Source organism: Nerophis ophidion, linkage group LG17 (genome assembly GCF_033978795.1).
Source record: "Nerophis ophidion isolate RoL-2023_Sa linkage group LG17, RoL_Noph_v1.0, whole genome shotgun sequence".
Classification (NCBI taxonomy): domain Eukaryota; kingdom Metazoa; phylum Chordata; class Actinopteri; order Syngnathiformes; family Syngnathidae; genus Nerophis; species Nerophis ophidion.
This window is the reverse complement of record NC_084627.1, coordinates 11,905,719-11,923,918: the sequence shown is the minus strand read 5'-3', so window position 1 is coordinate 11,923,918 and position 18,200 is coordinate 11,905,719. Positions and strand designations below refer to the sequence as shown.

Here is an 18,200-nt window from a genome sequence, read left to right as displayed (position 1 = left end):
AAAAAAACTCCCTTTGTCATGACAAAAACGTCCCTTTTTCATGATAAAGAAGAAAAAAAAAAGAAAGAAAAAACATTTTTTAATTTTTTTTTTATCAAATCATCATAAAAAAACACAATATACACTTACAAATAGTGCACCAACAACAAAAAAACTCCCTTTTTCATGATAAAAACGTCCCTTTTTCATGATAAAGAAGAAAGAAAAAAAAAGGACCCCCCCCCCCCGGGCCGCGGGGCAAATTATTAAGCGTTGACCGGTCCGTGGATACAAAAAGGTTGGGGACCACTGGTCTATATGTACAAAAATATATAACAATTACATCTTTAGGCAAAAAATTTAATAATATAATGAAGTGAATCATTCACCATTTGCTGAATGATTATTAAACTTTGAGAATATATTAAATGTGTATTACTTGTACAATAAATGCATGCATTTTTTTTTATTATTCAATACTCATCCAGATGCTTCAAATCAATATAATACACGTGGTACAGTACATTGTTATAAAATGCAGACGAGCACACAATCATAGTGGGCGTACATGAATTTAATGACATATTTCCTTTTATGCACATTAATGCTGTCATCTATTACTCAGGTCACAGGACAATACCGGAACCATCATGAGGGGCACTTAAGGGCGGGGGACATGTGTCTGGTGTTGGACAGGCGGAAGTGGAACGAATAAGAGCGGGAATAAAAAGGCAGAAGAAGATGATGATGAATGGAATATTATCTCAAAGATATTTTTCAGCAACACTTAGCTGGCTCAGTCGCACAAACTCCACTCTAGGATGGAAGGAACAAAAAACACGTTATCAGGGGTGTCCAAGTCATTTTGTCCCAGGGGCCGCATGGAGGAAAATCTATTCCCACGCAGGCCACGCTGGTAAAATCACGGCATTATAACTTAAAAATAAGGGCAGCTTAAAATGTGTTTTCTTTGGTCCAAAATAGAACAAGCATATTGTTGGATTTATTACGTGTAAATGTATTTATGGCGGGCTTGCTTGGGAGTTTTAAAATGGGCGTGGCTACCAGGGTCAGGTGACTACTTGGGTAGATTTTTTAAAATGGTGTCATTGTTCGTTTGGGAAAATCCAGCATGCTTCGTCACCGGCATACCTAACTGGTAAGATCATTTTATTATGTCCGCTTTTCTTGGTTGGATCAACTGAACTATTGTTTAAAATCCATGTTTGCTCGCTTCCTTTCTTTTTTGTTGGTTGTGTGTTCGCTAAGTCCGCGGCTGGCTGGCGAGCAAACACGCACTGTTTTTAGCTTTTGAACGACATCGGCAAAATTATTAAGTTAAAAGGGTACAACCACAGTAATGTGAGGATTGAAATATGTTGTATTATAGTGTTGTCACGTTGTGTGTGTCCGGCTGAATTTGAGTGATCGTAGGTTTATTCTTGGCTTGAGTTCGAAAATACCGGCACTTTACTTCCTGGTTTGGCTGATGGGATTTGTAGTTCTCTTATGTAGTTCATCTTAAATGTGTAATGTGTGGCTCAAACAGAGCGCCTTTGTTTATGTTCTTTTTAGTATGCTTGTCCATGAATCATGGCGACATTATAAATGATTCTGATCACATTTAAAACATTATATGACATAAATTAAGACATGCACCTGGGGATAGGTTGATTGGCAACACTAAATTGGCCCTAGTGTGTGAATGTGAGTGTGAATGTTGTCTGTCTATCTGTGTTGGCCCTGCGATGAGTGGGCGACTTGTCCAGGGTGTACCCAGCCTTCCACCCGATTGTAGCTGAGATAGGCGCCAGCGCCCCCCGCGACCCCAAAAGGGAATAAGCGGTAGAAAATGGATGGATGGATGGATAAAATCACAGTGATTGATAATATGTCATATCATGGTTGACAACAATATGGTTCAGTTGATTAATTCATGTCTATTATTTACATTATGATGATTCAAAAATAGATACATTGTTTTGTTGTGTTCATGTTTACTTTTAGGTTATTACCTGCTCCTGCAATTGCTACTACTAGTGCTGATGCTGCTACTGATACTGCTGCTATTGCTACTGCTACTGCTACTGCAATTGTTGCTGCAATAGTACCAAATAAAATTAAAGCTGCAAGCAGCGTTGGTCGGGTCCACCTTTGGCTGCTGCCCCTGCAACCCAAGCCCTGGTCTAAGTCAGACCTACATAGAGGTTTTCGTTTCATGTCTCTACGACATTCCTAACAGAAGTTACAAGCAGTTTTGTCTGGGTTTTTTCCTAAGGAGCGCTGGAGCGCCATTTTGACTTTTGGGGTTTGTTTTTTTTATTAGATGGCAAGTTTCGCCGGTCCTGATGTGTGTGTAAAATTTGGTGAGTTTTTAAGCATGTCAAATTACAGATTGGCGTTTCTGGATGTTGTTGATAAATGGCTTTCGCTTTGCATAGTAGAGCTTTAACTTGCACTTTGAAGCATTTTAAGGGGGTCAAATTACAGCTCAAAGAGGCAAAAATGGCCTTTTTTTACGAAAATTTGCGCAGGGGTTTTTTGAAGGCGCGTAAAATCCAAACCGGAGCACTTATCAAAACTCTTGTTTGAAGCCGAAACGACAAACGGGCTCAGAGGAGATAACGTTTGAAAAAAGGTGACGGGTTTTTACAAAACTTTTATTTTGAATGGGTAATTTTTAATTTCCTGTAGATTTTTGCTGAAGGATTTCAATTATTAAAATGTAGGTCTAAGTGAGACCTACATAGAGGTTTTCATTTCAGGTCTCTGTAACATTCCTAATGAAAGTTACAAGCAGTTTTGTCTGTTTTTTTCCTAGGAACAGTTTTTTCTGTGTTTTATTCAAAATTTGCGCTAGAGCGCATTTCTGAGTTTTGGGGTTTGGTTTTTTCATTAGATCGCAATTTTCGCCAGTCCTGATGTGTGTGCCACGTTTGGTGAGTTTTGAAGCATTTTAAGGGGGTCAAAGAGGCAAAAATGGAAATTTTCGCGAAAATTTTGCTTTGAATGACTTTTTGGAAAATTTCTGTTGATTTTTGCCGTATAAAGTAAAATTATGAAATCTAGGTCTAAGTTAGCCCCACATAGAAGTTTTTGTTTCATGTCTCTACGACATTGCTAACGGAAGTTACAAGCAGTCTGTTTTTTTTTTCCCCTAGGGGGTGCTAGAGCGCATTTTTGATTTTTGGGGTTTGGTTTTTTTATTAGATGGCAATTTTCGCCAGTTCTGATGAGTGTGTGAAATTTGGTGAGTTTTGAAGCATGTTCAGGGGGTGAAATTACAGTTCAAAGAGGTGGCGGAATAATAATAATAAAACGGACCAGTTTTGCAATGGGCCTGCGGACCCTAGCAAGCAAAAAGTGCACAGCGAGTACGGGAAAAAAAACTGAACACATATTCTGAAAATTTACACATGACAAATAATCCTCTTGGCAAAACACTTCAATTTATTGGAAAAACTCTGAGGGGGAAAAAATGGTGCCGTTTCCAAAACACCATGAACTATGTCACTGTGTTTTTATGAAACATTCAACTTGAAGCACTTCCTGTTCAGCATTATCATGTTAACAACTCATTGAAGACATCTTTGGAAAGTCAACCAAGTGTTTCCTCACACCGCCACATTGGTGACATCCGCAACTGCCACAACACATTCATTTACAACCACTCAAATATTACAATGATAATATAATCAAAACAATGATCAAAATGACACCATAACGGCCGAATTAAAGGTAACATAACTACAAACTTAACCGATTTGAACTTAGTAGATTTAAATATAAAATAAAAGAGAAAAAAAACAACAAATGTAGAAACACACATTTTTACAATGGAGTTCAGGGTGCACATCGTGCTGTCAACAAACAGCGAGCACTGCACGGAACTCTGACAAAATATGATGGTCATGTTGACTTTGCATTTTACTGTTTTGTTATTTTTAAATGTTGAGTGGATAATTTACAATTAAAAAAAAAAGTTATGGTGCGTTGTTACAGCATTAGTCTGTTGCCAGCCACAATTGACGCTGATTGGAGGAGCGGTAGTCAAGAGGGCACTTAAAGTCAGGTGACACGTGATCTTTAAACAGTGTCATGTGTGAGGAGGGTTACACTTGAATTGCTATTGCGACATCAAGTGGACACATTTAGAAAAGCAGTTTCTTTCATTAAAAAAATCGCGGCTCACGTTACACTTAAAGGTATTTTGCGGCCGTACGTTTCCCACCCCTGCGTCAGATTATTCATGTCGTTTTATTAGAAAAGCCGCGGAATGCATACCTGATGTTCACAGTGTGTTGGAGCTGAGGGGTTTCCAGGCAAATGTCTGACAGTAGAAGAGAGTCTGTGGGGTGAAATGGAAGAATGACCAAGCCATTACAAGGGTGTGTTGTTGCTGAAAAATGCATAAAAACGTGGACTACTCACTCCACACTTGAGAGAGGTCGGCAGGTCTCTGCACCTGTACGTTGTCACCGTGCAGGGGTCTGGGAGGAGGAACACACGTTTTGCTTTAAAACCTGTCCACTGCGAGGTTATACTTTGGGGTCTTATGGCAGGGGTGTCCAAACTTTTTCCACAGAGGGCCGAACACGGAAAAATTTAAGCATGCAGGGGACATTTCCATATTTTTCATTTTCAAACCATAACAAAATATATGGATTTTTTTTTTTTTATCCTGAGGGCTCCTGGGGAGCATAAAGGGTCTCAGTCATTAAAATGTTAAAAATAAGTCAAATTATTATTATTTTTTTATTTAATGCTTACAGTAAATCTCTATATCAACTTGAGGTTGATACAAAGTGGAAAAAAAAAAGGTTTTATGCCTTTTCTGTCAAAGACAACTTTATTTTTTATAGTAAAACTGAAATATGCAGTATTTAGATAGTGTCAGGCTTTACCCTGACAGTTTGTCTATGTTTTAGTTTTTTCCTCTGCATTTGTCTGTTTCCTCTGTGTTTAGTGCTCTTATTTTGTCAGCTTCCTGTCTTGTTCCCTGAGTGCTTTGTTCCTCCTCAGCTGTGGCTGATTGGCACCTGGCCACACCTGTTGCCAATCAGCCTGCTCCTATTTGTACCTGCTTTGTCTTGTGTCAGTTGCTGGATCGTTGTATTGTCGTCGCTTCATGTCACTCTTGTGTCTTTGCTACCTGTCGTGTTTGCCATCATTTCAGCTATTACCTGTCGTGCTACATCTTGTCCTGGGCGTCTTAGCGGTTAGCTGTTTTTGTTAGCCATTAGCTATTTCCAGTTTTTCTGTTTGTTATCCTCTAGCTTCCATGCTAAAGTTCCTTTTTGTTTTTTCTAGCTCCCAGTGCTAGCTCTCTTAGTTTGTTATTCCGCCCACGTGCATGCTTTTGGTTTGTTCTTGTTCTATTATTTATATTAAGTAATATCTTCATAGGGCTTCACGGTGGCAGAGGGGTTAGTGCGTCTGCCTCACAATACGAAGGTCCTGCAGTCCTGGGTTCAAATCCAGGGTCGGGATCTATCTGTGTGGAGTTTGCATGTCCTCCCCGTGAATGCGTGGGTTCCCTCCGGGTACTCCGGCTTCCTCCCACCTCCAAAGACATACACCTGGGGATAGGTTGATTGGCAACACTAAATTGGCCCTAGTGTGTGAATGTGAGTGTGAATGTTGTCTGTCTATCTGTGTTGGCCCTGCGATAAGGTGGCGACTTGTCCAGCGTGTACCCTGCCTTCCGCCCAATTGTAGCTGAGATAGGCGCCAGCGCCCCCCACGACCCAAAAGGGAATAAGCGGTAGAAAATGGATGGATGGACTGTTTTCATATTCTATGCCTGTCTCCGTCTCTGCATCTTGGGGTTCATCACCAACTAACTGTGACAGATAGTACTTTATTGATTCCTTCAGGAGAGTTCCTTTTATTTAGTAATTAACGTCAGAGTTAGTTTATGACGAACCCCAAGATGTAGAGACGGAGGCAGGCATGGAGTGAGAAAACATGATTTAATAAAATTACTAAGACAAAAACAAACAAAGGGTTCAAACAAAAAGCGCGCACGTGGGCGGATAACAAACAAAATGGCCTTGCGTGGGAGCTAGCAGGTATCTAGCAGGAAACAGAAGTCGTACTTGTAAAATGAAAGAAGAAAGCAGGGAAAGGGAACAAAATCCGAATATAGCTTACCGCTACGCTGCAAAGACACGACAGGATCGATAATACATGACAAGAGCGACAAGGAGTGACATCGACAAATCAATAATCCAGCACTGACTGGAAGACAAAGCAGGTACAAATAGGGGTGGGCTGATTGACAACAGGTGTGGCCAGGTGCCAATCAGCCGCAGCTGAGGGGAAACTAAGCACTCAGGGAGACAAACAGGAAGCTGAACCAAAATAAGAGTGCTGACAGGAATTAAGGACAGGAAATATTAAACACACAGAGGAAAAACTAAAACACAAACAAACCGTCAGTGGCAAGCCTGACAATTAAAGCCCTCAAAGATCAATAATGCAGGACACCATTGATTTTAATTTAATATTTTTGAGTAATCACAGTGAAAAGTTAAATAAAATCCTACTAAATATATTTGAGATCCGAAAGGTTCCCCACTCATAAAGTGATGCATTTTTATTTTTTTTACTTTTAACACTTAAATTTCAAGATCAACTTCCGATATATCTGTCGATTTTAAGTTTGAACTATTATTTTGTTTGTTTTATGCTCTTTGGTCAAAACTTTGATGTTTTTATACGGCAACCACATAACAAATGCAATATTTTTTCCACATAAAACATTTTAAAGTGAGAATTTTTAAGTAATAATTCATTACAACATAGATTTTTCTTGTCCTTTTGTTTTTTTTTTGAGCAATTGAAAAAAAAGAAAATAAAGACAAAAGGGGGGAAAAAACTGCCTGCATGGCAGCTTTGTGTCAACATTGCCACTTTTATTCATTAGATTTCACCTCATTACACTTTATTTTTAAATGTTTTTTTTAATTTTTGCAATACTATCAATTTTGCAATTTTTGCAGAATGTATGGCGATTAGCTGCGGGCCGCAAATGGCCCCCGGGCCCCACTTTGGACACCCCTGTCTTATGGTAACAAAATACGTTCGTTGTCTGACCTTCTTTTAAAAAGGTAAGAAATGTTTCATATTAGCACACTTTGGGTAAAGGAGCAAAACGATAAATATAAAGTATTTTAGCCAAACATTGTATATTAATTGTTTGGTATGACACTGATAACACTTGGATGTTTTTAATACTTACGCTGTGAAAATTAGACTATAAGTTAAGTTTAAAGGCCTACTGAAAGCCACTACTAGCGACCACAAAGTCTGATAGTTTATATATCAATGATGAAATATTAACATTGCAACACATGCCAATACGCCCTTTTTAGTTTACTAAATTGCAATTTAAAATTTCGCGCGAAGTGTCCTGTTGAAAACGTCGCGGAATGATGACGGGTGCGCGTGATGTCACGGATTGTAGCGGACATTTTGTTCCAGCCCCGATCCCAGCTATAAGCAGTCTACTTTAATTGCATAATTCCACAGTATTCTGGACATCTGTGTTGCTGAATCTTTTGCAACTTGTTCAATTAATAATGGAGACGTCAAAGAAGAAAGATGTAGGTGGGAAGCGGTGTATTGCGGCCGCCTTTAGTAACACAAACACATTCGATGTTTCCTTGTTTACATTCCCGAAAGATGACGGTGAAACTTTACTATGGAACAGAGCAGTCAAGCGAACATGGTTCCCTACCACATGTCAACCGGCAGGTTTCGGTGAGAAAATGGTGCTAATAAGTCGACTATTACCATAGGCATGAGCGGAGCTTGCGTCGTTCATCATGCACCTGTCAAAGAGGCAGCTGCGGACTCTCTTGCCTCCTCCGACTGGCTGCCCCCGAACGTTGGATGCTTCCAGCGTGGAGGAGGGGGGAAAATAAATCTCAGCCCAGCTCCAATGGCTGCCTTCGCTTCGCCTCGTCGAGAAACGTGGCTTCCCTCAGAGACACTGGCGGTCACCACACCCCTCCGACTTTCACTAAAACGCTAAAACACTAGTAACACAATAAGCAGATAAGGGATTTTCCAGAATTATCCTAGTAAATGTGTCTAATAACATCTCAATCGCTTTGCCGTCTGGTTTGTTTTTTTTCCTAGTCCTTCACTCTCACTTTCCTCATCCACAAATCTTTCATCCTCGCTCAAATTAATGGGGAAATCATCGCTTTCTCGGTCCGAATCGCTCTCGCTGCTGGCGGCCATGATTGTCAACAATGTTCAGATGTGAGGAGCTCCACAACCTGTGACGTCACGCGCACATCGTCTGCTACTTCCGGTACAGGCAAGGCTTTTTTAATTAGCGACCAAAAGTTCTGAACTTTATCGTCGATGTTCTCTACTAAATCTTTTCAGCAAAAATATGGCAATATGGCGAAATGATCAAGTATGACACATAGAATGGACCTGCTATCCCCGTTTAAATAAGAACATCTCATTTCAGTAGGCCTTTAAGTTAAAGTACCACTGATAGTCACTCTCACACTAGGTGTGGTGAAATTACCCTCTGCTTTTGACCCATGACCCTGGGAGGTGAGGGGAGTAGTGAGTAGCAGCGGTGGCCGCGCCCGGGAATAGTTTTTGGTGATTCAACCCCCAATTCCAACCCTTGATGCTGAGTGCCAAGCACACCAATTGAATCATTTTAAAACTCTGCCAGACTCAATTCCACCTATTCGACTGATAAATATTATCACAACCACAAATAGACTACTGTTAACCGCAAGTTTGCCTACTGGAACTATTTACCTACTCGGTGGCCTAGTGGTTAGAGCAGGGGTGCGCACACTTTTTCTCTAGCCGAGCTACTTTTCAATTGACCAACTTGAGGGGATCTACCTCATTTATATATATCATTTATATTTATTTATTTATTTATGAAAGAGACATTTTTGTAAACAAGTTAAATGTGTTTAATGATAATACAAGCATGTGTAACACATATAGATGTCTTTCTTTCACAAAGACAAGAATATAAGTTGGTGTATTACCTGATTCTGATGACTTGCATTGATTGGAATCAGACAGTAATGATGGTAACGCCCACATTTTCAAATGGAGGCGAAAAAAAGTTGTCCTTTCTGTACAATACCACATGAAAGTGGTTGGTTTTTGGCATCTAATTCATCCAGCTTCCATACACTTTACAAGAAAAACATTGGCGGCAAATTCCGTAGTTTGCTTGATTGACATTCACGGCACCCGAGGGTCTTGTGAGATGACGCTGGCTGCTGCCAGTTCATTATTATGAAAAAATGACAGAGAGGAAGGCGAGAAACACTTTTTATTTCGACAGACTTTCGCGCCGTCCCTTCCGTCAAAACTCTAAAGGCCGACTGCACATTTCCTATCTTCACAATAAAAGCCCTGCTTCATGCTGCCTGCGCTAACAAAATAAGAGTCTCGGAAAGCTGGCGTGCACAAGTGATGTGCACGCCAGCTTTCTGAGGGATCGCTTGTGCACGCCAGTTTTCCGAGACTCTGTATTTAGTTAGCGCAGGCAGCATGAAGCAGGGCTTTTATTGTGAAGATAGGAAATGTGCAGTCGGCCTTTAGAGTTTTGACGGAAGGTACGGCGCGAGAGTCTGTTGAAATAAAAAGTGTTTCTCGCCTTCCTCTCGGTCATATTTTCATAATAATGATCTTGCAGCAGCCAGCGTCATCTCACAAGACCCTCCGGTACCGTGAATGTCATTTAAGTGACGTCTTGGTGAAGATTGATGATCACTCATTTTTAGGTCTATTTTTTTTAAAAGCCTGGCTGGAGATCGACTGACACACCCCCCGCGGTCGACTGGTAGCTCACGATCGACGTAATGGGCACCCCTGGGTTAGAGTGTCTGCCCTGAGATGGGTAGGTTGTGAGTTCAAACCCCGGCCGAGTCATACCAAAGACTACACAAATGGGACCCATTACCTCCCTGCTTGGCACTCAGTATCAAGGGTTGGAATTGGGGGTTAAATCACCAAAAGTGATTCCTGGGCGTGGCCACCGCTGCTGCTCACTGCTCCCCTCACCTCCCAGGGGGTGATCAAGGGTGATGGGTCGAATGCAAAGAGTAATTTCACCACACCTAGTGTGTGTGTGTGTGTGTGTGTGTGTGACCATCATTGGTACTTTAACTCACTGTATCAGTCTTCATTGCATGTTAAAGGCCTACTGAAATGAGATTTTCTTATTTGAACGGGGATAGCAGGTCCATTCTATGTGTCATATTTGATCATTTTGCGATATTGCCATATTTTTGCTGAAAGGATTTAGTAGAGAACATCCACGATAAACTTCGCAGCTTTTGGTCGCTAATAAAAAAGCCTTGCCTGTACCGGAAGTAGCAGACGATGTGCGCGTGACGTCACGGGTTGTGGAGCTCCTCACATCTGAACATTGTTTACAATCATGGCCACCAGCAGCGAGAGCGATTCGGACCGAGAAAGCGATGATTTCCCCATTAATTTGAGTGAGGATGAAAGATTTGTGGATGAGGAAAGTGAGAGTGAAGGACTAGAAAAAAAAAAGACTATACAGTGGGAGCGATTCAGATGTTATTAGACAAATTTACTAGGATAATTCTGGAAAATCCCTTATCTGCTTATTGTGTTACTAGTGTTTTAGTGAGATTGTATGGTCGTATCTGTACAACCTGAAGGTCGGCCCCGCACCTTTCTTCAGCACCAATCGACGGATGGTGGCGATGCCCATCTCTACCCTTCGCAAGGGACCCTCTTCGAAACACGATCTTTCGAAACGATCGCTGCATAATACACTGTACTTTGAGTGTGTGGTCCAATCCAACCCTGTTCGCTTGACATCTTTGTTCCATAGTAAAGCTTCACCGTCATCTTTCGGGAATGTAAACAATGAAACACCGGCTGTGTTTGTGTTGCTAAAGGCGGCCGCAATACACCGCTTCCCACCTACAGCTTTCTTCTTTGACGTCTCCATTATTCATTGAACAAATTGAAAAAAAATTCAGCAACACAGATGTCCAGAATACTGTGTAATTATGCGATGAAAAGACACGACTTATAGCTGGGAATGGTGCTGGAACAAAATGTCCTCTACAATGCGTGACGTCACTCGCTCGTGACGTTTTAGCGTGATACTTCCGAGCAAAATTTAAAATTGCAATTCAGTAAACTAAAAAGGCCGTATTGGCATGTGTTGCAATGTTAATATTTCATCATTGATATATAAACTATCAGACTGCGTGGTCAGTAGTAGTGGCTTTCAGTAGGCCTTTAAGTCTGTTGTGCAAAAAGGGTTGTTTGTGATGCCTTGCCAGCAGGATGTGGTCCTAGACCCGTGCTCGTACTTGTAGATTGGTTCTTGATTCAAAAACGAGGAAATAAGTGACATTTAGTGCCTAGCAGGTGGTTCTAAAAGCAGAAATATGCCTCCAATTAGGAACAGAAACCTCCAACAGTCTCACTTGCGTGCTTTTTCCTTCCACATTCTACAACTCAGGTGCTATTCCGGCGCGAGGGTGTGGACCCACCGATGAGGGGACCCTCCTGACTCTGGCACAGGCGGATGAGGGCGCAGATGGCCTGCGGGGTGGCGTAGCTCAGGATGGCGTCCATCACCGTCTTGCCGAACCTGCCGATGACCAGCTGGCACTGACCGCGGTAAGTGTCGGGGAGAACGCGACACATGTCCTCCAGAAGTTTCACTACAGCTTCCTGCGAGGACAGGAGTGTTTGGCACGACGTAAGAAAGCCGCCGCCGCCATTTGTAAGCGCGCTTACCTCAGTCCTGTCTTTGGGCAGCAAGCTGTCCAATGTCTTGATGAAGGAGATGCAGAAGGCGCACGGCGGCGTGGGTCTGGCCTAACAAAACCTTCAAAATGAGACAACTGCGACGAAGAGGTGGATTTTTCTGATGGGTTACCGCATTTCCTTGAATTGCCGCCGAGGCGCTAATTAATTTAAAACCTCTTCTCACTTTTGCGCTTACCAAAGGCATGCGGTAAAGGTAAGCATGCACTAATTATTTTAAAACCTCTTCTCACTCCGGCACTTACCAAAGGCATGCAGTAAAAATTTGAGTGTGATGTAAGGATACCATCATGAAAAGCACATTTAATAAAAAAAAAAACGTTATTATGGTCTTACCTTTACTTATAAATGAAGTCCATGCCAGCTCCTTCTGATCAAAAGCATCGATAACTTGTTTATAGAAGTCTTCCTTATCTTTCTTCAGTTTTAAAAGTCTCTCTGTCTCGATCTCCTAGGTTCTCATAGTCATCATTGTCACCGACGTCCCACTGGGTGTGAGTTTTCCTTGCCCTTATGTGGGCCTACCGAGGATGTCGTAGTGGTTTGTGCAGCCCTTTGAGACACTAGTGATTTAGGGCTATATAAGTAAACATTGATTGATTGATTGATTGATTGATGGAGATCTTCATTTATTACCTCCTGCTTTAATTGAAAGTCCAGTTTAGAAAACTGCTATCAGACCGTTGCTATCAGTTAGCTCGGCTCCTCAAGTGCATGCGACGACAGAATTATCCTCGGACAACTCCCCCTCCCGTTCTGCTCCGTGGGTGATCTCTTTATCCCACCGCTGCCACCATGAAGTGTTATTGTACAAACAATACACTGGGTATTTAGGACTGGAACATGCTTTATTTCAGCCCGGTTGTTTACATAGCCAGCATAGGAGTGTTACATCCTAAAAGGTCCGTCATGCATCCCCCGCGTCATATCTGTCCCAGCACATATCACGTCACTCATTGTCACTTCTTCTGCAGCCGAGTAGTCGCAAGAAGGATCACTAGCGCCCTCTACCACCAGGAGTGGTAGAGGGCGCTTAATGACTCATTATTTGACACACGCAGCTACGGTATATTAATAAAACATAGCTGCTTACTGTTCTTTTTAGCATATTCAATAGCTTGGACCTTAATCCTACCGAATAGCTCTTAGTCTTCTTCCCTTTATGCGATTTCAAATTACCAGTATTGAAATCAACCTCCTCCATTTTGAAAATGATGACAGGGGAAGTGTCACTCGTGACGTCACGAGTTTGACTCGGCAGTAATTCTAAGCATGCGCTAATTATTTTGTGAAGCGAGTTTTACCCGGCAGTAATTGCCCGGTGGCAATTCAAGGAAATACGGTATTTTCCGAGGCCTCACCCCGCTCACGTCGTCATCCGTCATATCCGCCGCCTGCAGAGCCTCGCTGACGGAGTAGCCGAGCATTTCCTGTTTGTCGTGGGAGCCGCACAGGCCAATGGTTCTGCACATGTCCTGCGGCTTCTGCATAAACAAATATGAGGTTCTATTAAAGCGGAGATTCTCACACTGCAGCACGTGTTTTGAAAAAGACTGTTCTGTACAGGCAGTGTTGGGTTAGTTCCTGAAAACCAGTCTCTAGTTGTCAAGACTTGGCTTGGATTAAAGTTGTTTGTTCGACGCAGAAAATGATTTGCACGGGCGAGACGTGACTGAGTACATCTTCTATTTAATTAACACTATAACTAATCAAAGATAAACAAAAAGCGCTCACAAGGAGGTACAAACACTTGGCTATGAACAAACAAAAGACTATCATAAATGCTGCAAACTACAAACATGAAAAGAAAACACTTGCACTCTGGCATGAAAAAAACAAAACTAGCACTGTGGCATAAACAACGAAAATTGCACGGCACGGAACTGTGGACAAGGGCATGAAGGTTGGAACAGCATGGGTAGGGTGCGTGCGTGTGAAGATCCCAGAATGAAGACAAGAAAAAGAGTGACTTAAGTAGCTATGATAATTAGTGACAACAGGTGTGAGGCTGAGGACAGGGATGTGACATGACAGGTGAAAACTAATGAGTTGGCATGGAGACGAAAACAAACCAGGAAGTGCTAAGACGGAACTAAATGTCCAAAAAACTAAACATAACCTGACCAAAACCAAAACATAAACTTACAGGCGTGACACTAGTTACTTTATTCCAAAAGTAACTAAGTTACTAACACCAAAAAGATAGATAGATAGTGACGGAGATAGATATCTACAAATATCCATATTTCAGAGTTATTTCTTTCTATAATCATATTTGAAATAGCTAGTGGTTTCAATTTGTACTCTTTTTCTATTTTTTCTCCATCTCGTGACCGATGGTACACTGTGAGTTACCTTGAGTTTGGGAATGTGGGGAGTAGCAATACTCCTTTCTTATCTCATCCTGTCTCAGGCTAAGTAGAACTATAGACATGTGTTTTCACTCTGAAGGGTGGGGGCTATTGGCATATCGAAGAAGACAACACTTCCGTAATGTTTTCAGATCAATTTGGCAACACGATTTCAATGTGTTGTTTTTAGGTTGGTCTCTCCAAAGCTTTGGAATAAATTGCAAAATACCTATTCTGCTCTGGGTGATCATTTAAACTCAGTTTATTTGTCATCAAAAGAACTTGGGATTGACCAGTAACTTAAATTCCCTTGGAGGAACATCTGGTCCAAATGCAACAATAGATAGATAGATAGTACTTTATTGATTCCTTCAGGAAAATTAAAATTCCAGCAGCAGCGTACAGAGTTGAGATCAATTTAATAGAGAATATAGAGAAATATTACAATAGGAATAAAAATAAAAAAGCAACAATGGGAATAATAGTATAACAGTAAAATAAGAATATATCAAGGGAAAACTAGGCAGTAGTGGCCATGTTATTGTTTTGCATCCCCTGTCATCTGAGTACCCCCTCCTCCCTCCCCAGAGAGGAGTTGCATTACTGTGAAAACTATTTAGTAACTTCTTTTTTTTTTTTTTTTCAAAGCTCCCATTAATGCACTTTTTGCCTTCATTTCAGTACTGTTATTGCACCGGAGAATAATATAATCTGTTGATCAACTTGACATGCATTTGCATCACTGAACTCTGCTAAGCCATGTGGTCTACATACCACACACAAACACAAAGATATGTTTCAAAGGGCCAACTTTTTTCAGGCCAGAACAAATTGACAAAACTTTTTTAAATAGCTGCAACATAGCATAACATACATGAGTAACAAACCGCATGATAACATGTCACAACATAACTGTCAACCTGGCTTCACCCAAGGAAGGCACACATGACATACACAAAGCCTAACCAGGCGTTTTTTTCTCTCAAGGAATTGTGAAATAAAATCATGTCTTCAGGAGATCAACACTGTATTGAAGCCCAGTGCACTCTACACTTTTCCCGAGTTTTAGTTTAGAGAAAAGGAAAGATTGGCCTGGCCCACTACTATCCCTCTTTATGTTTGTGAACTTTATAGTCTATGCATTTAGAGCGATGTGATAATCAAACACTCTAGAAGTCTAGAATGAAAGAGTATTTAAGAGTGTGTGTACCTTCAGTGATGAATGATGAGCACAGGCAGAGTTTGTAGTGTCTTCTTTAGCTTGCTTTCCATGTTTATGTACTCACTGTCCACTGAGTCCAGGAACTTGGAAAATATTTTCATGCCATTTGCCGTCCGCTATCATGCTAATTAGCTGCCTGAAATCGGGTGACTCCACTGTAGAAATAGCCTGCATGTCTTCTAGCACATACGCTGCAATGGCTCTATCAACGTCGTCCTGGCTAGCGGTCCAGCCGCTGTTGCTTAGCGGGTAGTGAAGTGTGTCTGTCCTTACTAGCTTTGTCGAAGCACCTTGCTTTTGTAGCTGTTTCAGCAAATTTAAATTGCAGTCTCGGGCAGCAGATGGGATCTTTGATCCAAGACACAACTTACATTTAACTAAAACGTTCTTTTCTTTGTGCTCGACCAAAGAAAAGTAGTGAGAATATCTCCATGTTAAGAAACTCGACTTCTGCTCCGTGATGGTGTCTTGTTAGTAAACACAGACACACCCCCACACACACAATAAAACACTCAGATTTTATTACTTTCTAGCCAATACTACATTAAAAAATAGTAATGTAAAATAACGAGGTAACGCATCATGTTTTAACGGTAACTGAGTTACCGAATATAAAAAATAACACGTTAGACTACTAGTTACCACCGAAAATAACGCAGTTAAAGTAACTCATTAAGTCCCAACACTGTCTATATGTAATATATGTCTGTTTTCGACATTTGTTTATCCATCCATCTTCTTCCACTAATGCGAGGTGGGGTCGCGGGGACAGCAGCCTAAGCAGGGAAGCCCAGACTTCCTTCTCCCCAGCCACTCTTCCATAGACACCTTGTTTCTTTGAGAAAAACATCAGTAGAAGAGGACACAACTCTTCTTTTTGATCACCAGTTCTGCACTTCTTTCTCTGTTCCCATTCAGCCTTTTTTTTCTTTTTTGGCTTAAGACTTTTTCCTATCTTAAGTCCGACCAAAACATTTCTTCTTCAAAGTCCATCCATTTTGCCCCGCTTATCCGAGTTCGGGTCACGGGGGCTGCAGCCTAAGCAGAGAAGCCTAGACTTCCCTCTCCCCAGCCACTTCATCCAGCTCCTCCCGGGGGATCCCGAAGCGTTCCCAGGCCAGCCGGGAGACATAGTCTTCCCAACGTGTCCAGGGTCTTCCCCGTGGCCTCCTACCGGTCGGACGTGCCCTAAACACCTCCCTAGGGAGGCGTTCGGGTGGCATCCTGACCAGATGCCCGAACCACCTCATCTGGCTCCTCTCCATGTGGAGGAGCAGCGGCTTTACTTTGAGTTCCTCCTGGATGGCAGAGCTTCTCACCCTATCTCTAAGGGAGAGACCCGCCACCCAGCGGAGGAAACTCATTTCGGCCGCTTGTACCCGTGATCTTATCCTTTCGGTCATAACCCAAAGCTCATGACCATAGGTGAGGATGGGAACGTAGATCGACCGGTAAATTAAGAGCTTTGCCTTCCGGCTCAGCTCCTTCTTCACCACAACGGATCGATACAGCGTCCGCATTACTGAAGACGCCGCACCGATCCGCCTCGTGATCTCGTAATCCACTCTTCCCTCACTCGTGAACAAGACTCCGAGGCACTTGAACTCCTCCACTTGGGGCAGGGTCTCCTCCCCAACCCGGAGATGGCACTCACCCCTTTAAATTTACTGTCATGATAATAAATAAATATATCCACTAAGTTTCACCAAAACACAAATTACCACCTCACCGCAAAAGTGTAAAAGGTTAGTGTTCTGCCAATGTTCTTTGAGTAAATTCACTTTATCACAACTTTTTCCAACACCACAAAATAATAAAAATATGTACTTTTATGCCATAAGGTCAGTGTTTTTCATATCAACTATTTCACTTATTTCACGCGATCAAGCCTTTTTAAACGTTCTACACAACAAAATAAAAGTGTGTAATAAAATTCCTGCTGATATGGTATCTGAATAATATCGGTATCGGCCAACACTCGAGGCTCCATTTTCGGTGTTGTGAGAAAGTGGAATGGGGACACCCTTACAACTTACCGCTACAACGGTGATGAAGCTGATGGCCATCGGCAGGATTTTGTCCACCTCCTGCTTGCAGAATTCAATCGTGCTGGCCTTCCCAGGCAGGTGGTCACATAGGTTGCCAAGGCCCTCCGTGATCTTTCCCTGGGGAAAAAAACTGCTGAATTAGTGTTATTATTCAATAAGAAATCAGTACAAAACTGGAAAAGACTCTGAGGTACTTGAACTCCTCCACTTTGGGCAAGATCTCCTCCCTAACCCGGAGATGGCACTCCACCCTTTTCCAGGCGAGAACCAAGGACTCAGACTTGGAGGTACTGATTCCAATCCCAGTCGTTTCACACTCGGATGCGAACCGATCCAGTTAGAACTGAAGATCCCGGCCAAATGAAGCCATCAGGACCACATCATCTGCAAAAAGCAGAGACCTAATCCTGCAGCCACCAAACCGGATCCCCTCAACGCCTTGAATACACCTGGAAATTCTGTCCATAAAAGTTATGAACAGAATCGGTGACAAAGGGCAGCCTTGGCGGAGTCCAACCCTCACTGGAAATGTCTGACACTGATCATACAGGGAGCGGACCGCCACAATCAGACAGTCCGATACCCCATACTCTCTGAGCACTCCCTACAGGACTTCCCGAGGGACACGGTCGAATGCCTTCTACAAGTCTACAAAGCACATGTAGACTGGTTGGACAAAATTCCATGCACCCTCAAGGACCTTGCCAAGAGGATAGAGCCGGTCCACAGTTCCACGACCAGGACGAAAACCACACTGTTCCTCCTGAATCCGAGGTTCGA

General features: G+C 42.2%; 1 protein-coding gene across 1 annotated transcript in view; it reads right to left on the bottom strand.

Annotated features, from left to right (window-relative positions):
- Nucleotides 1-535: 535 nt before the first annotated feature.
- Nucleotides 536-18,200, bottom strand: part of LOC133536090 (prosaposin-like) — a 23,025-nt gene continuing 5,360 nt past the window's right edge. The window contains exons 4-10 of the mRNA XM_061876290.1: nt 17,409-17,537; nt 13,161-13,283; nt 11,770-11,850; nt 11,520-11,703; nt 4,411-4,469; nt 4,264-4,327; nt 536-795 (exon numbers count right to left, since the gene is read on the bottom strand). Of these exons, the coding sequence (XP_061732274.1) occupies nt 4,271-4,327; nt 4,411-4,469; nt 11,520-11,703; nt 11,770-11,850; nt 13,161-13,283; nt 17,409-17,537 (633 nt within the window). The 3' untranslated portion in view covers nt 536-795; nt 4,264-4,270. The remainder of the gene's footprint in view (nt 796-4,263; nt 4,328-4,410; nt 4,470-11,519; nt 11,704-11,769; nt 11,851-13,160; nt 13,284-17,408; nt 17,538-18,200) is intronic.